This window comes from Haematobia irritans, chromosome 2, assembly GCF_050003625.1.
Source record: "Haematobia irritans isolate KBUSLIRL chromosome 2, ASM5000362v1, whole genome shotgun sequence".
In the NCBI taxonomy this organism is placed as follows: domain Eukaryota; kingdom Metazoa; phylum Arthropoda; class Insecta; order Diptera; family Muscidae; genus Haematobia; species Haematobia irritans.
This window is the reverse complement of record NC_134398.1, coordinates 124,347,118-124,364,100: the sequence shown is the minus strand read 5'-3', so window position 1 is coordinate 124,364,100 and position 16,983 is coordinate 124,347,118. Positions and strand designations below refer to the sequence as shown.

General features: G+C 31.6%; 1 protein-coding gene across 1 annotated transcript in view; it reads right to left on the bottom strand.

The window, feature by feature from the left end:
• Gyc32E (Guanylyl cyclase at 32E) overlaps window positions 1-5,428 on the bottom strand; it is a 179,686-nt gene extending 174,258 nt beyond the window's left edge. The window contains exon 1 of the mRNA XM_075294824.1: window positions 5,030-5,428. Coding sequence (XP_075150939.1) covers window positions 5,030-5,428 — 399 coding nt within the window. The remainder of the gene's footprint in view (window positions 1-5,029) is intronic.
• Window positions 5,429-16,983: the final 11,555 nt, after the last annotated feature.

The window sequence follows — 16,983 nt, the reverse complement described above, 5'->3', positions numbered from 1 at the left end:
GCCTTCTTTGGGGTACTTCCTCCAGCTTCAGTCCATTGCTTGGATTGTTCTTTTGTCTCTGGAGTATAGTGGTGGATCCATGTCTCATCCATAGTTATGAAACGATGCTTAAAATCCATTTTATTTCGCTAAAATCGATCCAAACAAGCTTGAGAAATGTTCATTCTTATGCGTTTTTGATCGACTGTTAACCAATGCGGCACCCATCTTGCAAAAAGCTTTTTCATCTGTAGTTCTTCATGCAAAATTAAATGGACTCGATCATTTGAGATGCCCATGATATTAGCAATTTCACGCACTTTTATTCGTCGATCATTTAATACCATATCATGCACTTTGGCTACAATTTCTGTTGTTGTTGCTGTTTTTGAACGTCCACTACGTGGTTCATCTTAACGATTGTACGACCACGTTTAAATTCACCAACCCAATTTTTTACCGTTGCATATGAAGGAGCACTTTCGTTGTGAATTTCTTGTCCCGATAAACCTTTTTTATGTATATATTTAATGACAGCAAGCATTTCTAATTTTTCCATTGTAAAAAAATTGCGGATGCGTCTTTTTTGAACAGCTGTTTCTATATGAAGGAGTTGCCAGATACAAACAAAATTTAACATGTGTTCATAACGGAGATGGAAGTTTCCAAAACACTTAACTTGTTTCTGTTTATACCGCGCTTTTTGTGCTAGGCTAAGAAGTTTCCGAACTGCCCTCGTATAGCCAATTTAAGTATATTTTAGTTCATGTCCACCAGATTGACACATGGACACTTGATAAAGGTCGAAGAGACCCCGATATGGGAGTGTGATATATCGTATTCATTGTTATTGGAACATCTTTTATGTTATTGCCCTAAATTTGATCTCATTAGAAAAACAATTTTTCACAATTGCGATCCACACGAATTAATTTCCATTCCTAGACAACTTTATTGTATGATTATCTATAAAACAAATAATATTATATATAAATACAAAGATACCAAAAAAACCTGTCATCGATGTAATCGATATGTTTGGGCGTGGGTTGTTTATACCCTGCGCCACACTGTGGAACAGGGTATTATAAGTTAGTGCATATGTTTGTAACACCCAGAAGGAGACGAGATAGACACATGGTGTCTTTGGCAATAATGCTCAGGGTGGGTCCCTGAGTCGATATAAGCATGTCCGTCTGTCCGTCCGTCCGTCCGTCTGTGAACACATTTTTGTGATCAAAGTCTAGGTCGCAATTTAAGTCCAATCGCCTTCAAATTTGGCACATGTTCCTAATTTGGGTCAGAATAGAGCCCTATTGATTTTGGAAGAAATCGGTTCAGATTTAGATATATCTCCCATATATATCTTTCGCCCGATATGGACTTATATGGCCCCAGAAGCCAGATTTTTGGCCGAATTTGGTTGAAATTTTGCCCTAGGAGTACAATTGGTAATATAGTCATGTGTGCCAAATATGATTGAAATCGGTTCAGATTTAGATATAGCTCCCATATATATCTTTCGCCCGATATGGACTAACGTGGTCCTAAAAGCCAGAATTTTTGCCCAATTTGGTTGAAATTATGCACAGGGAGTAGATTTAGCATTGTAGCTATGCGTGCCAAATTTGGTTGAAATCGATTCAGATTTAGATATAGCTCCCATATATATCTTTCGCCCAATATGCACTTATATGGACCCAGAAGCCAGAGTTTTGGCCCAATTTGGTTGCAATTTTGCACAAGGAGTACAATTGGTAGTATAGTCATGTGTGCCAAATTTGATTGAAATCGGTTCAGATTTAGATATAGCTTCCATATATATTTTTCGCCCGATATGGACTTATATGGCCCCAGAAGCCAGAGTTTTGGCCCAATTTGGTTGCAATTTTGCACTAGGTGTACAATTAGTAATATAGTCATGTGTGCCAAATTTGATTAAAATCGGTTCAGATTTAGATATAGCTCCCATATATATGTTTTTCTGATTTCGACAAAAATGGTCAAAATACTAACATTTTCCTTGTAAAATCGCCACTGCTTAGTCGAAAAATTGTAAAAATGACTCTAATTTTCCTAAACTTCTAATACATATATATCGAGCGATAAATCATAAATAAACTTTTGCGAAGTTTCCTTAAAATTTCTTCAGATTTAAATGTTTCCCATATTTTTGTTACTAACATTGTGTTCCACCTTAGTGCATTAGCCGACTTAAATTTTGAGTCTATAGATTTTGTATAAGTCTATCAAATTCTGTCCAGATCGAGTGATATTTAAATGTATATATTTGGGACAAACCTTTATATAGCCCCCAACACATTTGACGGATGTGATATGGTATCGAAAATTTAGATCTACAAAGTGGTGCAGGGTATAATATAGTCGGCACCGCCCGACTTTAGACTTTCCTTACTTGTTTTTAGTTGGAAACGCGTTGTTATGGTATGCGGAGGGATTGTTAAAAAATAATATAATAAATTTCAAATAAAATATATAAAATATTCGTTATTTTAAATTAGTGAAAAAAATTATATTCGTGATGGTGTATAAAGAAAGAAAACAGAATAACAACCACTTCATTCGTCTTCATTTTGGAATCTTCAATTAACTGGTAAAATTCAGTGACGCTAACCTTTTGGGAAAAAATTGGTTTATGATTTTTTATATTTGTAGGTATTGGAATTGTAAAAGGAGGACAAAATCGTTACGCAGCAACTTATTAAAAGTGAAAGGTACAAGAAGAAAAAAATGCGTTTTACAGTTGATGACATTACATGGAAATTGGAAATAGTGGAATAATAAACTAATATTTCAAGGCCAGTCGATGCTGTTGATTCTTAATAAATATATTAAATATATTAATAAAACGTGTATTTTATTGAAGAAAAAATTGCCTATATAAATAAATAAAATTGTATTTAAAAACGAAGGTAAGCAGTTCTAAGTTTAAAGTAAAAAGGTTTACCACAAATAAGTAAGATTTGTCTCAATGCATGAAAAAAGTTCAATAAAATCATTCCATACATGAATTCAATTCAGTTAAATTTTTTCATTATGTAGTATAAGGGTACATAAATAACAGGTTGGCTGATAAGTACGCGGTCTGACACATAGATGACGTCGCTACACACAAAAAATTTTTTTTCTGATTCAATCACGAAATTAATTGATCCAATTAATTTTTTAATTGAAATGTCTTCAATCACAGAATTGATAGTATCAATTAAAAAATTAATTGACAGTCAATTAAAAAATTAATTGATCCAATTAAATATTTAATTGATACTATTAATTTGTGTGATTGATTTTTATTTCAATTAAAAAATTTGTTGAATCAATTAAATTTTTAATTGAATATTTTTTAAAACTCAATTAAGATTTTAATTGGAAAAATTTTCGTGAAATTTTTTTCTGTGTAGTATTAAATGCATATTATTTTTATATAGTATCAACCTTCAAATGATTCGTGTCAAAATTTTGCGACTGTAAGTCAATTAGTTTGTGAGATAGAGCATCTTTTGTGAAGCAACTTTTGTTATTGTGGAAAAAATGAAAAAAAGGAATTTTGTGTTTTGATAAAATACTGTTTTCTGAAGGGGAAAACCGGTGGAAGCAAAAACTTGGCTTGATAATGAGTTTCCGGACTCTGGCCCAGGGAAATCAACAATAATTGATTGGTATGCAAAATTCAAGCGTGGTGAAATGAGCACGGAGGACGGTGAACGCAGTGGACGCCCGAAAGAGGTGGTTACCGACGAAAACATCAAAAAAAATCCACAAAATGATTTTGAATGACCGTAAAATGAAGTTGATCGAGATAGCAGAGGCCTTAAAGATATCAAAGGAACGTGTTGGTCATATTGGCCGAAATCGGTCCATAATTATATATAGCCCCCATATAAACCGATCCCGAGATTTGGTTTTGGAGCCTCTTGGAGTTGCAAATTTCATCCGAGTCAGTTAAAAATTGGTACATTGTGCTAGTATATGGCCGTCAACAGCCATACCTAACTAGGTTTATATCGGTCTATAGTTATATATAGCCCTCAGATAAATCGATCCCCAATCACACAAAAATTGGTCCATATCAAGTTCATAATTGTATATAGCCATGGGGGCTACCACCATATTTCAATTCTGGCTCTCTACGTGCCGTGCAAAAGTCCATATCGATTCGTATTTATTTGTAGACTTACCTATACATAACTTTTTTGTCTAATATATACCACGTAAGGACTAACTCTCAATTTAGAAAACCGTGTTAAGAAGTTTTAAGATACCACAACCCAAGTAATTCAATTGTGGATGACAGTCTTTCGTAGAAGTTTCTACGGAATCCATGGTGGAGGGTACATAAGATTCGGCCTGGCCGAACTTACGGCCGTATATACTTGTTTCTTGTTCAAATGTCTATAAATTCTTTAAAATTAATGAAATCGTCTTTAAATTTGTTGACTTTTTGTATCTTCACTACAAAGTAAATAAGCGCTCAAAAATAGGAGATGTCGTTCAACTCTTTATTTAAAGACTGTTTTTATTTGAAACATAGCATGATTTCTAGTTGAAGTCGAGTCTGTGTAATCATTTTGGCCAATGTTGGCTTATCGATTATAATAAAGAGAATTAAATTTGAAATTTGAATTTGGAAATTTAAGTTGTCTTAATACGTTTTTAAAGGAATTTAAACGCAAATGAAATAAAAGCAGAAAAACAAATAAATCGAAATTCTCTCCTAGTGTTAAGTACGCCCAACTCGAATTTAAATTGAATTGTGTTTTAAAGGTATTACACCTATTCTCCGCTTCTTTGCCTCGGAATCCATACCAAAATTATTAGTGTAAAAACAAAATCTTTGGAGCTGGACAAGTACAATATTTTTTTCAATGCAAAAAAAAATGTTTCGCGAACTCTCCAAAACATTTTTGGAAACCACTTTGTATGAGCAATACATCATACAAAACATTTTTTTAGTATTGTTTTAAAGATTTTTTTCATATTATCTTTGAACTTAATTATAAAGTATGATGAGAAAAATCTTTTAACTTACCCGCATTTGTGAGAAGTCAGCAAGAAATCCAATTATAATATCCTTATTATCCTTTTCATTTGTTCTACTATTCCAGTTGCGATTGTGGCCGTTATTCTGAGTGCGGTTAAATCGCATAACAGTGTTGGCAACTTTGACAGATTTACTTTGGAAAATTGCTGGCACAGCAGCTATTGGTGCGGCCTGAGGTTCACCATGCATAATTGAATGTGAAAAGGACGATGATAAAGGTGACGTTGTTAATTTTTCAGCTTGAGGCTTGACAGTTAATACTTGATCTCTCAAAGAAGACGATAGTGGTGTGGAGGACAATGGCAAAGATGAATTTTTCACTAATGCATACGAAATTAATTGACCATTAATGCAAATGATTGCATATAATAAAAACACTTTATTCATGTTGAGATCTTTGGAATTTTATCGTTTTAAGTGAAAATAATAATGATAATTTGTCATTTCTTCACTTTGGAAAATCACTTTTTGTGGATATTCATTAAAAAGATTTTTTTGTCGGAGAACTACAGGTATAGCATAGGTTCACTAGATTTATTACATTTTCATTGACACTCCGGTAATTAAATATTATTTTAATTCACACCAGATTTTTTTTTTTATTTTATTACTTTTATATTGGTAAGTATAAAATTTCACAAAAATATGTATCTGTACTTCCAAGTTTTTTAATAAAAGGTTTGCATTGTTTAACCAAAAATTATTATTTTCTTATGTGTTTTTTTTATTTATTTACAGATTAAATATATTTTAACCACACTAAATTTTTTGTATTATTTTTAACATATCTGATTTTCACGATTTTTTTATATTCCAATTTAATAATTTTTTTTATACACAGATTAAATATCTTTTTATTCTTACTTTCTTTGTTTGGTATTGTTATTCACTTTTCTGTGAATACTTCACTTATTTGCGCTTCAGAATTGAATCACAAATTCAATTGAAAGCACTCAAACATGACACACACTCTTACTGTCTCACGGTTATATTTCACTTTTTTAATAAAAAAAATGTCTAACACTTTAAAGATTTCTAGTTTGATGTATTTCCACCGATATCCTGTTGCAGACTGTTTCAAATCATCTGAAGTAGCTGTCTTTTATCTGCTTGCATAGATGCCGAACCTAGCATTGACAATTTTTCATCGTTAATATCAACAGCTTCGTGAATTCATCGGATTCTCTTTTCACTCTTTATGCAGAGTTTGCGTTGTGTTAACTTCAATAAATGTTGGCGCCAAAAATGTTTATCTCATTGAAACAGCATCTCTCTATTTATCAATGAACACTTCAAACCATGCAATACCACTCATTATTTGCAAAATTTTGTGAATGAAAGGACATCGTTGGTAATAATTATGTTGAAGTGTGTGTGTGTGTGTGTTCAATCTATACTTAGAACAATACAATGTATGCTATATTTTAGTATCCTTAACCAATATAGAAGCATAAAGCGTTTAGAAACAAAAATATATATTCTTAATATAATTTAGAATAAATTGAATTAAATTTTATAGAAATAGGTTAAATTTAATAAAAAAAAATTATATTTAAAACAAATTAAGTTAAATAAAATTAAATTATAAATCATCGTTACTAAAAATCTATTGCATGCCCTTCGTTAAAGAAGGGATTCAATACAATAATCGCGAAATATTAGGAAAATTAAAGACAATTATTATGTATAGACCTCAAACTACGAGAAAACGTTAATTTATTATTTAAAACAAAAAGGTGGATAAAATATCCCAGAAAAAAAACGAGAAAAGTTGAATTGCATACTACATTTACGGCCATTTTCATGAAGCTCCGTTAGGCTTTAACTGCCAGTTAACAGAAAGTAAATTCCAAATATCTTCCCTCCGGTTAACTTTTACTGAAAAAATTTTTTGACAGTTAAGATCCTAACTGGCATATGGAGTATATACGCTAGATGGCAGCTATGCCCATAATACGATTTAAAAATTCGTTAATTAATGGAGCACTAACGGAGCTTCATGAAAATGGGCGTTAATTATTTCAAATTAGAAAGATCGAATAAAACAAGAAAATTTAAAGTAATTATTTAAATCTCTAATTTAATTTAGTATTTCTTACTGAAATTGAATTACTTGAACTAAATTAATTAAATTGAGATCAATCAAAATAACAGTTATAAACCTATAAGATTTAATAAACAATATTTTTATACACTTAAAACAATGGGGCACTGAGGCCAATTTAATTTTAATCTAGCTCATGAAAATTATTATGTTTTAGTTAAAATTTCACTGATATGAGAAATCACATTACAAAAAAATTGCATGCACACTTGATGAGAGGCAACTTTTCTTATGTATTTTGATCTGCTGAAATCGAAAAAAAAAACAAGTGAGTAAAGTAGAAAGTCGGGCGGGACCGACTATATCATACCCTAAACCACCCCTACTGAATTAGTAAACATAATCATTTGTGGGGTATCGTTGGTATAGGTTTTGGGGAATATAAAGGGGGGTACATGTTAATGGGTGTCTTGTCACAATCTGAGCAGAAATGTCTAATATTAGGAGCTATAGTTTATTTTGCACCAAAAGAGTTAGTATGCCACTAATATTGAGTACATTATTAAAAAAGAGGAAATCGGTCAATTAGTTGTGGGTAATAAATCCAAATTTCTACAAATAGGGCAATAGATTTATGTAAGAACTACATGTAAGTCTAAATACGATCAGCTAGTACATCAAAATTTGAAATTTGAGGTTAATAAATAAGAGTATTATGGCCAAATATGAGAAAACCGAGCGATGCATATATATGGGACCTATACCTAAATCTGAACCAATTTATATAATATTTTGCAGGTATGATTGATACCACAGAAGGTCACTTTGTGTAAAATGTGAGTACGATCAGCTAATAAATGAGGCCCCTATGGTCAAAAATAAGGTTATTAGTGGCAAATTTTTCAAAATCGGGTGATAAATATATATGGGAGATATATCTAAATTTGAACCGATTTCGATGAAATTGCGCACATACAGTTAGAGGTATAGAAGATTATATTTAGCCAACTTTGAGCACTATCGGTTGATAAATAAGGGTTTTACGGCCAAATTTGGGAAAATCGGGCGATACATATATATGGGAGCTATATCTAAATCTGAACCGATTTCGATTATTTTTGAAACATATTGTCAGTACCATAAAAGATTAGAGTAATCCGAGTTTTAGTAAGATCGCTTAATAAATAAGGTTTTTATGACGAAATTTGGGAAAATCGGGCGATACATATATATGGGAACTATATCTAAATCGGAGATGAAATTCTGCAGACTTGAAGGACGATAAAAAATATTACCTTTTGCCAAATTTTGTGACGATCCGTTTGAAAACAAACGCAACGTGACCCCATTTGTCGAAATCGGGCGATACATAGATATGGGAGCTATATCTAAATTTGATCCGATTTCTTCCAAATTCAATAGCGTTCGTCCTTGTTCCCAAAAAACTCCCTGTACCAAATTTCATCAAAATCGGTTAATAATTGCGACCGGAATCCTGTGAACAACAAATACATGGACAGACGGACGGACGGACACCAAGCGCTAGATCGACTCAGGAGGTGATTCTGAGTCGATCGGTATATATTTTATAGAGTCTAAAATCAATATTTCTGGTAGGAACATTTTTTGGCCGATTAAAGTTATTATACCCTGACCAATATGTGGTTTAGGGTATAAAAATATAAAAATATGGCGGAAAAGGTCCATTGTAAAATACGATTTTTTGAAAATTTGGCCTTTTCGCATCGATATTTTTTGAACCACTTAACTTATCACAGATCCAATTACAAACGATTATTCGTCATCTTAATACCGTTAATTTAAGTACAAAAAAACGATATAATCGGACATTTCTAACTCGAGATATAATTTGTTTAGTGAAAAAAGAGCGAAAAACTAAAAATAAAAAATTTTTAAACATTTTTTTCGAATTCAGCAGATCAAAATATATAAAATATATAAAAAAGTCGACTCTCATCAAGTGTACATTTCAAGTGTAAACTAGTGTAATTTGCCTTTTACTTTAGCTAAATGAACATACAAATGAATCTTTACATTTCACCGCACTGAAAAAATATTGACCTAATATGGAAGATTATGCAACTTAAATTTTAGGACTCGAAATTTACGCAATGCTAAGGACAAAATTCTTTAAAATAATTACATTTTAATTAAAAGAAAGTTTATAATCCTTACCTCAAATTTTTTTTTCATTAAATTTAGGACACAAATTTTGAAATTTTGCGTCCCTCTATTGAAGTTGTAGATCTTTGAAGTAAGGCAAATTTTCCTTAAAATAAAGAAACACATTTTTAATTTAAAGAAATCGCCTTTAACTCAACTGACATAATGCATTTTTAAATTTAAGATAAAAACGCTTCAAATGTAGGCCAAGACTTATTTTAAGGATTTGCATCTTTGGTTTTAATTTTTCTTAGCATTAAGAAAACTATTTTTACTTTGAAGTATTTGGCATAATTTGGATTTTGAAACTGGAATTTGTTTGTACATGAATACCTTTATTAATATATCGCAAACAGAGAATAAAAATTCGATGAATGAGATCTGTATCCAATTTTAATTTTATCGATCCTAGATTTAATGCCAGGGAGGTCCGTAAAAAATGACTTTATTTTAAAGAAGCCGCATCTTTGGCTCGGAATCAATACCAAAATCCTAAAAGGAAGGTCAAAATCTTTGGATCCAAGTAATTTTGCCAATTTGAATTTCCCACAAAATAGTTTAGAAAGTCACCATCTTGAAGTACACTGAAAAAAAGCATGCCCGGTTCCAAAGATTTTGTCTTTACTTTAACAATATTGGTATTGATTCCGAGCCAAAGAAGCGGAGAATTCAAGTAAGGATACATTTAGGACACAATTCTCTTTTAAATTTTGTTTTTGTGTATTTGACTCTAGGAAGAAAATTTTAAATTTTCAGCTTTTTTTTCTCCATATGCTATCAAAGTCCTTTAAAAACGAGTTAACGATAACTTCATTTTCCAAATTCAGACACGACTTCCAGTAGAAATTATGCTATGTTTCAAGTAAAAACGTCTTTAAAATAAAGTGTTGAAAAACATGTTCTATTTTTTAACAATTTTTTGCTTTGTAGTCAAGATGCAAAAAGACAACAAATTTAAAGACAATTTCATTACTTTTAAAGAATTTTTCTGAATTATTAAAGTCAAGTTGACTTTGGCCCAAAAAAAAAACTTTATTTCATGTTATGATACCCATTTTTAAGTCCAATCGCTTAATTATAAGGACAACACGACTTCATTGAAAAGTTTATCGACTTTTGAACAAGGAAAAAAACTTTATATTAGAGAAATTCGTCTTCTACGCTAAGCAAAATGTGAATTCGTATTTTAAAGACATGAAATCTTTGGCCTCACGACAATATTTTTTTCAGTGTACGTATTTCACTAAAGATATTTTTGCAATTTCCAACGTCATTTTTCCAATCAAAATAAAAATGTGCGTTAATAACTGAAAAAAATAATTATGTCAAATAACACAAAAAAATATTGTCGTGAGGCCAAAGATTTCTTGTCTTTTTTATCTCTATTACTAAACCATAATCATTTACAATGCATCTTATTAATTTTATTTCTATATACAAACTAAAATACGAATGCGAATTTTACTTACCATAAAAGATGCATTTCTCTCTCTCCAAAAATTGATAAAATTTCTCGTTTTGTCCTTATATTTAAGTGATTCGACTTTAAAATGGTTTTCTTAACATGAATTTTGCTTGACTAAGGTCAATATGTCTTTAATAATTTAAAAAAAATCTTTAAATTTATAGATATTGTCTTTAAATTCGTAGACTTCACTACAAAACAAAAACGCCTCCAAAATAGTAGATGTTTTTCAACACTTTATTTTAAAGTTGTTATTTACTTGGAACGTAGCATAATTTCTACTTGAGAATGAATCTGGAGTTGAAAATTACAAAAAAAAATTTCACGAAAATTTTTCCAATTAAAATTTTAGTTGGGGTTTAAAACGTATTCAATTAAAAATTTAATTGATTCAACAAATTTTTTAATTGAAACAAAAATCAATCACACAAATTAATAGTATCAATTAATTTTTTAATTGGATCAATTAATTTTTTAATTGACTGTCAATTAATTTTTGTAATTGATACTATCATTTCTGTGATTGAAGACATTTCAATTAAAAAATTAATTGGATCAATTAATTTCGTGATTGAATCAGAAAAAAAGTTTTTTGTGTGTAATGTTAACGTTGAAACGTTAAAGAACTTTAATAGCGCAAGAAGAAAAAAGCAGAAAAAATTACTAAATTCAAATTTGTCTCCTACAACCAAATATGTGAAACTCAAATTTATAAGAGAATTGTGTCTTAAATGTATCCTTATCCGCTTCTTTAGCTGGGAATCAAACCACAATCATTAGGGAAAAGATAAAAACTTTGGAACCAACCATGCTTTTTTTTTCAGTGCATCATCTCATTTCTTTCTTACTTCCACGTGATTTATTTAGTTCTCAGCACTTTTTTGATGTAATACAAACAATATAGAAGAAATTATTCGATTTTATAAATTTTTTGAAATTTCACATTTCATCGACACACAATCAATTTATTCGTTTTTTTAACTTTATTTTCAATTATTAAATTTTATTGTAGATGTCTGATAATTCGATCTTAAATCAATAATGAAAACAAATATTCATACATTTTTTATAGCCCTGAATGTTGCCATTTCTACCTATCTTCACACACTAAAAAACAGGTAGAAACATTTTGGTTAATTTTAGAAAATTTTAACAAAACTGTATTACAAAATTCGTTTTTATTATTCAAAATAGTTCCCTTCAAGAGCGATACAACGATTATAACGACCTTCCAATTTTTGTATACCATTTTGGTAATACTCCTTCGGTTTTGCCTCAAAATAGGCCTCAGTTTCGGCGATCAACTCTTCATTGCAGCCAAATGTTTTCCCTGCGAGCATCCTTTTGAGTTCTGAGAACAAGAAAAAGTCGCTGGGGGCCAGATCTGGAAAATACGGTGGGTGGGAAAGCAATTCGAAGCCCAATTCATGAATTTTTGCCATCGTTCTCAATGACTTGTGGCACGGTGCGTTGTCTTGGTGGAACAACACTTTTTTCTTCTTCATATGGGGCCGTTTTGCCGCGATTTCGACCTTCAAACGCTGCAATAACGCCATATAATAGTCACTGTTGATGGGTTTTCCCTTCTCAAGATAATCGATAAAAATTATTCCATGCGCATCCCAAAAACAGAGGCCATTACTTCACCAGCGGACTTTTGAGTCTTTCCACGCTTCGGAGACGGTTCACCGGTCGCAGTCCACTCAGCCGACTGTCGTATTACGAGTTAACAGCTGCAAACACCGCTCAGAATCATCAACATGTTATTGTTTTTGGTCAAATGTGAGCTCGCGCGGCACCCATTTTGCACAGAGCTTCCGCATATCCAAATATTGATGAATGATATGACCAACACGTTCCTTTGATATCTCTAAGGCCTCTGCTATCTCGATCAACTTCATTTTACGGTCATTAAAAATCATTTTGTGGATTTTTTTGATGTTTTCGTCGGTAGCCACCTCTTTCGGGCGTCCACTGCGTTCACCGTCCTCCGTGCTCATTTCACCACGCTTGAATTTTGCGTGGTGAAATCAACCAATCAATAATTGTTGATTTCCCTGGGCACAAATGTCTTCAGTGCTATACGAAGTTCAAGATGAGCGCATTATTGGTAAAATTTACAAATTTTAAGAAATTAAGAACTATTTTGTGGGAGACACGAATTTAGTAAATGAAAATTTATATAATTTTGTTCCCTTTCTAGTAAATTTAACTAACGTTTGCAAAAAAATTATTAAAGTCAAGAAAACTTTCTCAAAACATAATAATACAATGAACTAAATTTAACTGTAAAATTGGATTTAAGGAAATATAAGGTTCACTTTTTTTGAGTGCATATGAGCACAGAAGAATAAGTTTAACCAGTTCCAAAGATTTTGTCTTTATTTAAATTATTTTGATATTGATTTCGAGCCAAAAAATGAGGAATTACACTAACGCTACATTTAACCCTCTAATGGCCAATGCCGCCTTTAGGCGGGCTTCATTAAATCAGGAAGCTTTTAGTAAAACACACCTTAAGACATCAAAAATGGGTAAAATAAAAAGAAAACTTAGTTAAAACTGTTCAAGAGGCTTTGCCGCACATACTGAATTTTACCGTATACATTTTTCTTGTTTAGGTTTCTTGCTTTTGTGTCGTTAACATTGAATATTTAATCAGCTGGCAAAAAAATGGGGCATTAGAGGGTTAAAACGGAATTCACTTCTACATTAGGTTTTGCGTAACATAACCTATCACAATGGACTGAATAGTCTAAGCGAGGCTGACAATAAATCGGGCTGCCACTATAACCCAACATATCTTAAAATTCGAAAGTTTTTAAATAAAGCTTTGAAACACGTCTCCTATTTTTTAAAGCTTTTTAGTTGTATAGTCAACGAATGTAAAGACAATTTTCTTGATTTTGCAGAATTTCAGAATTATAAAAGCCAAGTGGGCCTTATGCCAAGAACATCTTGTTCAAGTTAAGATACCTATTATATAGTCGATTCACCTAACTGTAAGAACAGAACGCTTACAATGAAAAATTTATCAACTTTTGGTCTGGTAAAAAATTTTACGGTTTCTACGGTACGCAAAAATGGCATTGACATGGAATTTTTGTACTTACTACAATATTTGTTGCAGTATAGCAAATTTTACCTTAATATACTAACGTATCTTCTTCAATTCTTTGAATTTATATCACAAAGGTCAATATCATTTTTCAAATGGTTAAGCTAAAAAATCTTAAATATGACATAAAATATTCTTCAGCAAATTTTGTGTAGGATTTCTGATCCAATATACCACAGTAGATTTACTTGTCTTTATTTATTATTTTCTGAATTTTCTATGGCATAAAAATAAACAGATCAGATTTCGATGAGCTTCCGATTCTAGTTGTTGATATTCCGAGAAATACTTCAATTGTTGAAAATGCTAATCGACCGAAAAGATTCAAACATCGCGTACTTCATAATTTACCCATACATTTCATTGTTATTTACAATCCATTAAAGTTTACGTTTTTTGTCGAACTTCCGTATCCGTCTATTCTAGGCGATGTCCTTTTGCACACTGTTACAAAGATTTTTATTTTGTAGATTTCAAACACAGCTTCGGCAATTTTTTGTCATTGTCTCTTTAATTATCTACAAAGTTTTCTTTCTCTTAAAATAAATGGTAGCGTTTAAGATATTTCTCTTTTAGTAACAATATATTTTATGAATGAATTTCAAATAAATCTTCTGAAGGTAATGGGAAATTTGCTTCTGCCAATGACTTTCACGATACCGAAGTATATGTTACGGTGAAAATAAACATGGTAATTTTTATATCCAGTCTGCAATACCCAGATGGCAACAAGATAATTCCTTGCTTTCATTACAAAAACTACTGAGGGCTCAGTCCGACTGCCTGTTTGTGGATACTATGTGCCCCTACACTCAAAAACTAATTATTTCCTTCCAAACGATATTAAAAAAAAAAAACAAGTAAGGAAAGTCTAAAGTCGGGCGGGGCCGACTATATTATACTCTGCACCACTTTGTAGATCTAAATTTTCGATACCATATCACATCCGTCAAATGTGTTAGGTGCTATATATAAAGGTTTGTCCCAAATACATACATTTAAATATCACTCGATTTGGACAGAATTTGATAGACTTTTACAAAATCTATAGACTCAAAATTTAAGTTGGCTAATGCACTAGGGTGGAACACAATTTTAGTAAAAAATATGGGAAACATTTAAATCTGAAGCAATTTTAAGGGAACTTCGCAAAAGTTTATTTATGATTTATCACTCGATATATATGTATTAGAAGTTTAAGAAAATTAGAGTCATTTTTACAACTTTTCGACTAAGCAGTGGCGATTTAATAAGGAAAATGTTGGTATTTTGACCATTTTTGTCGAAATCAGAAAAACATATATATGGGAGCTATATCTAAATCTGAACCGATTTCCAAATTTGGCACGCATAGCAACAATGCTAATTCTACACGGATGAAAAAGACTGTTTTTCATATGTTTGGCTATAAACATTATATGTTTGGAACACAAATTTTTAAACACAATATTTTTGAGTGCAAGCATATAATGTTCATAAACTAGCATAACATGTTTGGGACATATATGTTAATATGTTAGAACATATTATGTTTGGGACATAAAATGTTTGTAAATATAATATGCTTGGATGCAAACATATATTAATTTAGAAATAGCCTATAAACATATATGTGTTTAGTAGCTTGGAGCGCTATTTAACAGGGAGCGATATTGAACTAAGTTGGTGGTTGTTGCTTGTTATTACAAAATTAACATTTTATTTTTCCTTGGGCAATTGATCAGCTACTTCTTTGATCCTTACAAACTGTGTGGTCCGCTGTTCGAATCCCCGCCCGGCAAAAGGTAAATTTAAAATAAAAAAAAACAAAATTGAATAATTTCTTCTACAATGTTTGTATTACAGAAAAAGGTGCTAAGAACTAAAAAATCTCGTGGAAGTGAGAAAGATATGGGGGAATATACAATTAGGCAGAAACAAAATTTTGAGCATTCAGGTCGAAAACCTATGTTGTTAGCACCTATATTACCTGTTTATTTTCATAATTCATTATGATTGTAAATATATAAATAAATAAATAAAATTTTGAGCACAATATTGTTTGGGAGAATTTTTTTTAAGCATATAATATTTTTGGGTGCAAAATGCTTCCAAACATATTATATGTTCACATAATAACATTGTTTTTTGGAAGACAACATTATTGAATTTGGATGCAAAAATACAAAATGTTTGGAACTTAGACTACCCAAACATATATTGTTTAGACCAATATGCTTTCAAACATATTATATATTGGTAGAGATCAAACATATAAATGTTTGGGCAATACCCCAAAATATATATGCTTGAAGCAAAATATGTTTGGGAGTATATGTTACAGAAGCGATTTTTTGTGAGCGTGTACTCTCTGTGCAAAATTTCAACTAAATCGGAGTTAAAAATTGGCCTCTGTGGTCATATGAGTGTAAATCGGGCGAAGGCTGTATATGGGAGATATATCTAAATCTGAACCGATTTCAACCAAATTTGGCACGCATAGCTACAATGCTAATTCTACTCCCTGTGCAAAATTTCAACTAAATCGGTGCAAAAAATTGGCCTCTGTGGTCATATGAGTGTAAATCGGGCGAAAGCTATATATGGGAGATATATCCAAATCTGAACCGATTTCAACCAAATTTGGCACGCATAGTTTCAATGCTAATTCTACTCCCTGTGCAAAATTTCAACTAAATCGGAGCAAAAAATTGGCCTCTGTGGTCATATGAGTGTAAATCGGGCGAAAGCTATATATGGGAGATATATCCAAATCTGAACCGATTTCAACCAAATTTGGCACGCATAGTCACAATGCTAATTCTACTCCCTGTGCAAAATTTCAACCAAATCGGAGTTAAAAATTGGCCTCTTTGGGCAAATGAGTGTAAATCGGGCGAAAGCTATATATGAGAGCTATATCTAAATCTGAACCGATTTGGCTGGTATTTTGCAAGTTTTTCGAGACCCATAAAATATTCGGATGTACGGAATTTGAGGAAGATCGGTTGATATACACGCCAATTATGACCAGATCGGCGAAAAATATATATGGCAGCTATATCTAAATCTGAACCGATTTTTTCCAAAATCAATAGGGATCGTCTTTGAGCCGAAACAGGACCCTATACCAAATTTTAGGACAATCGGAC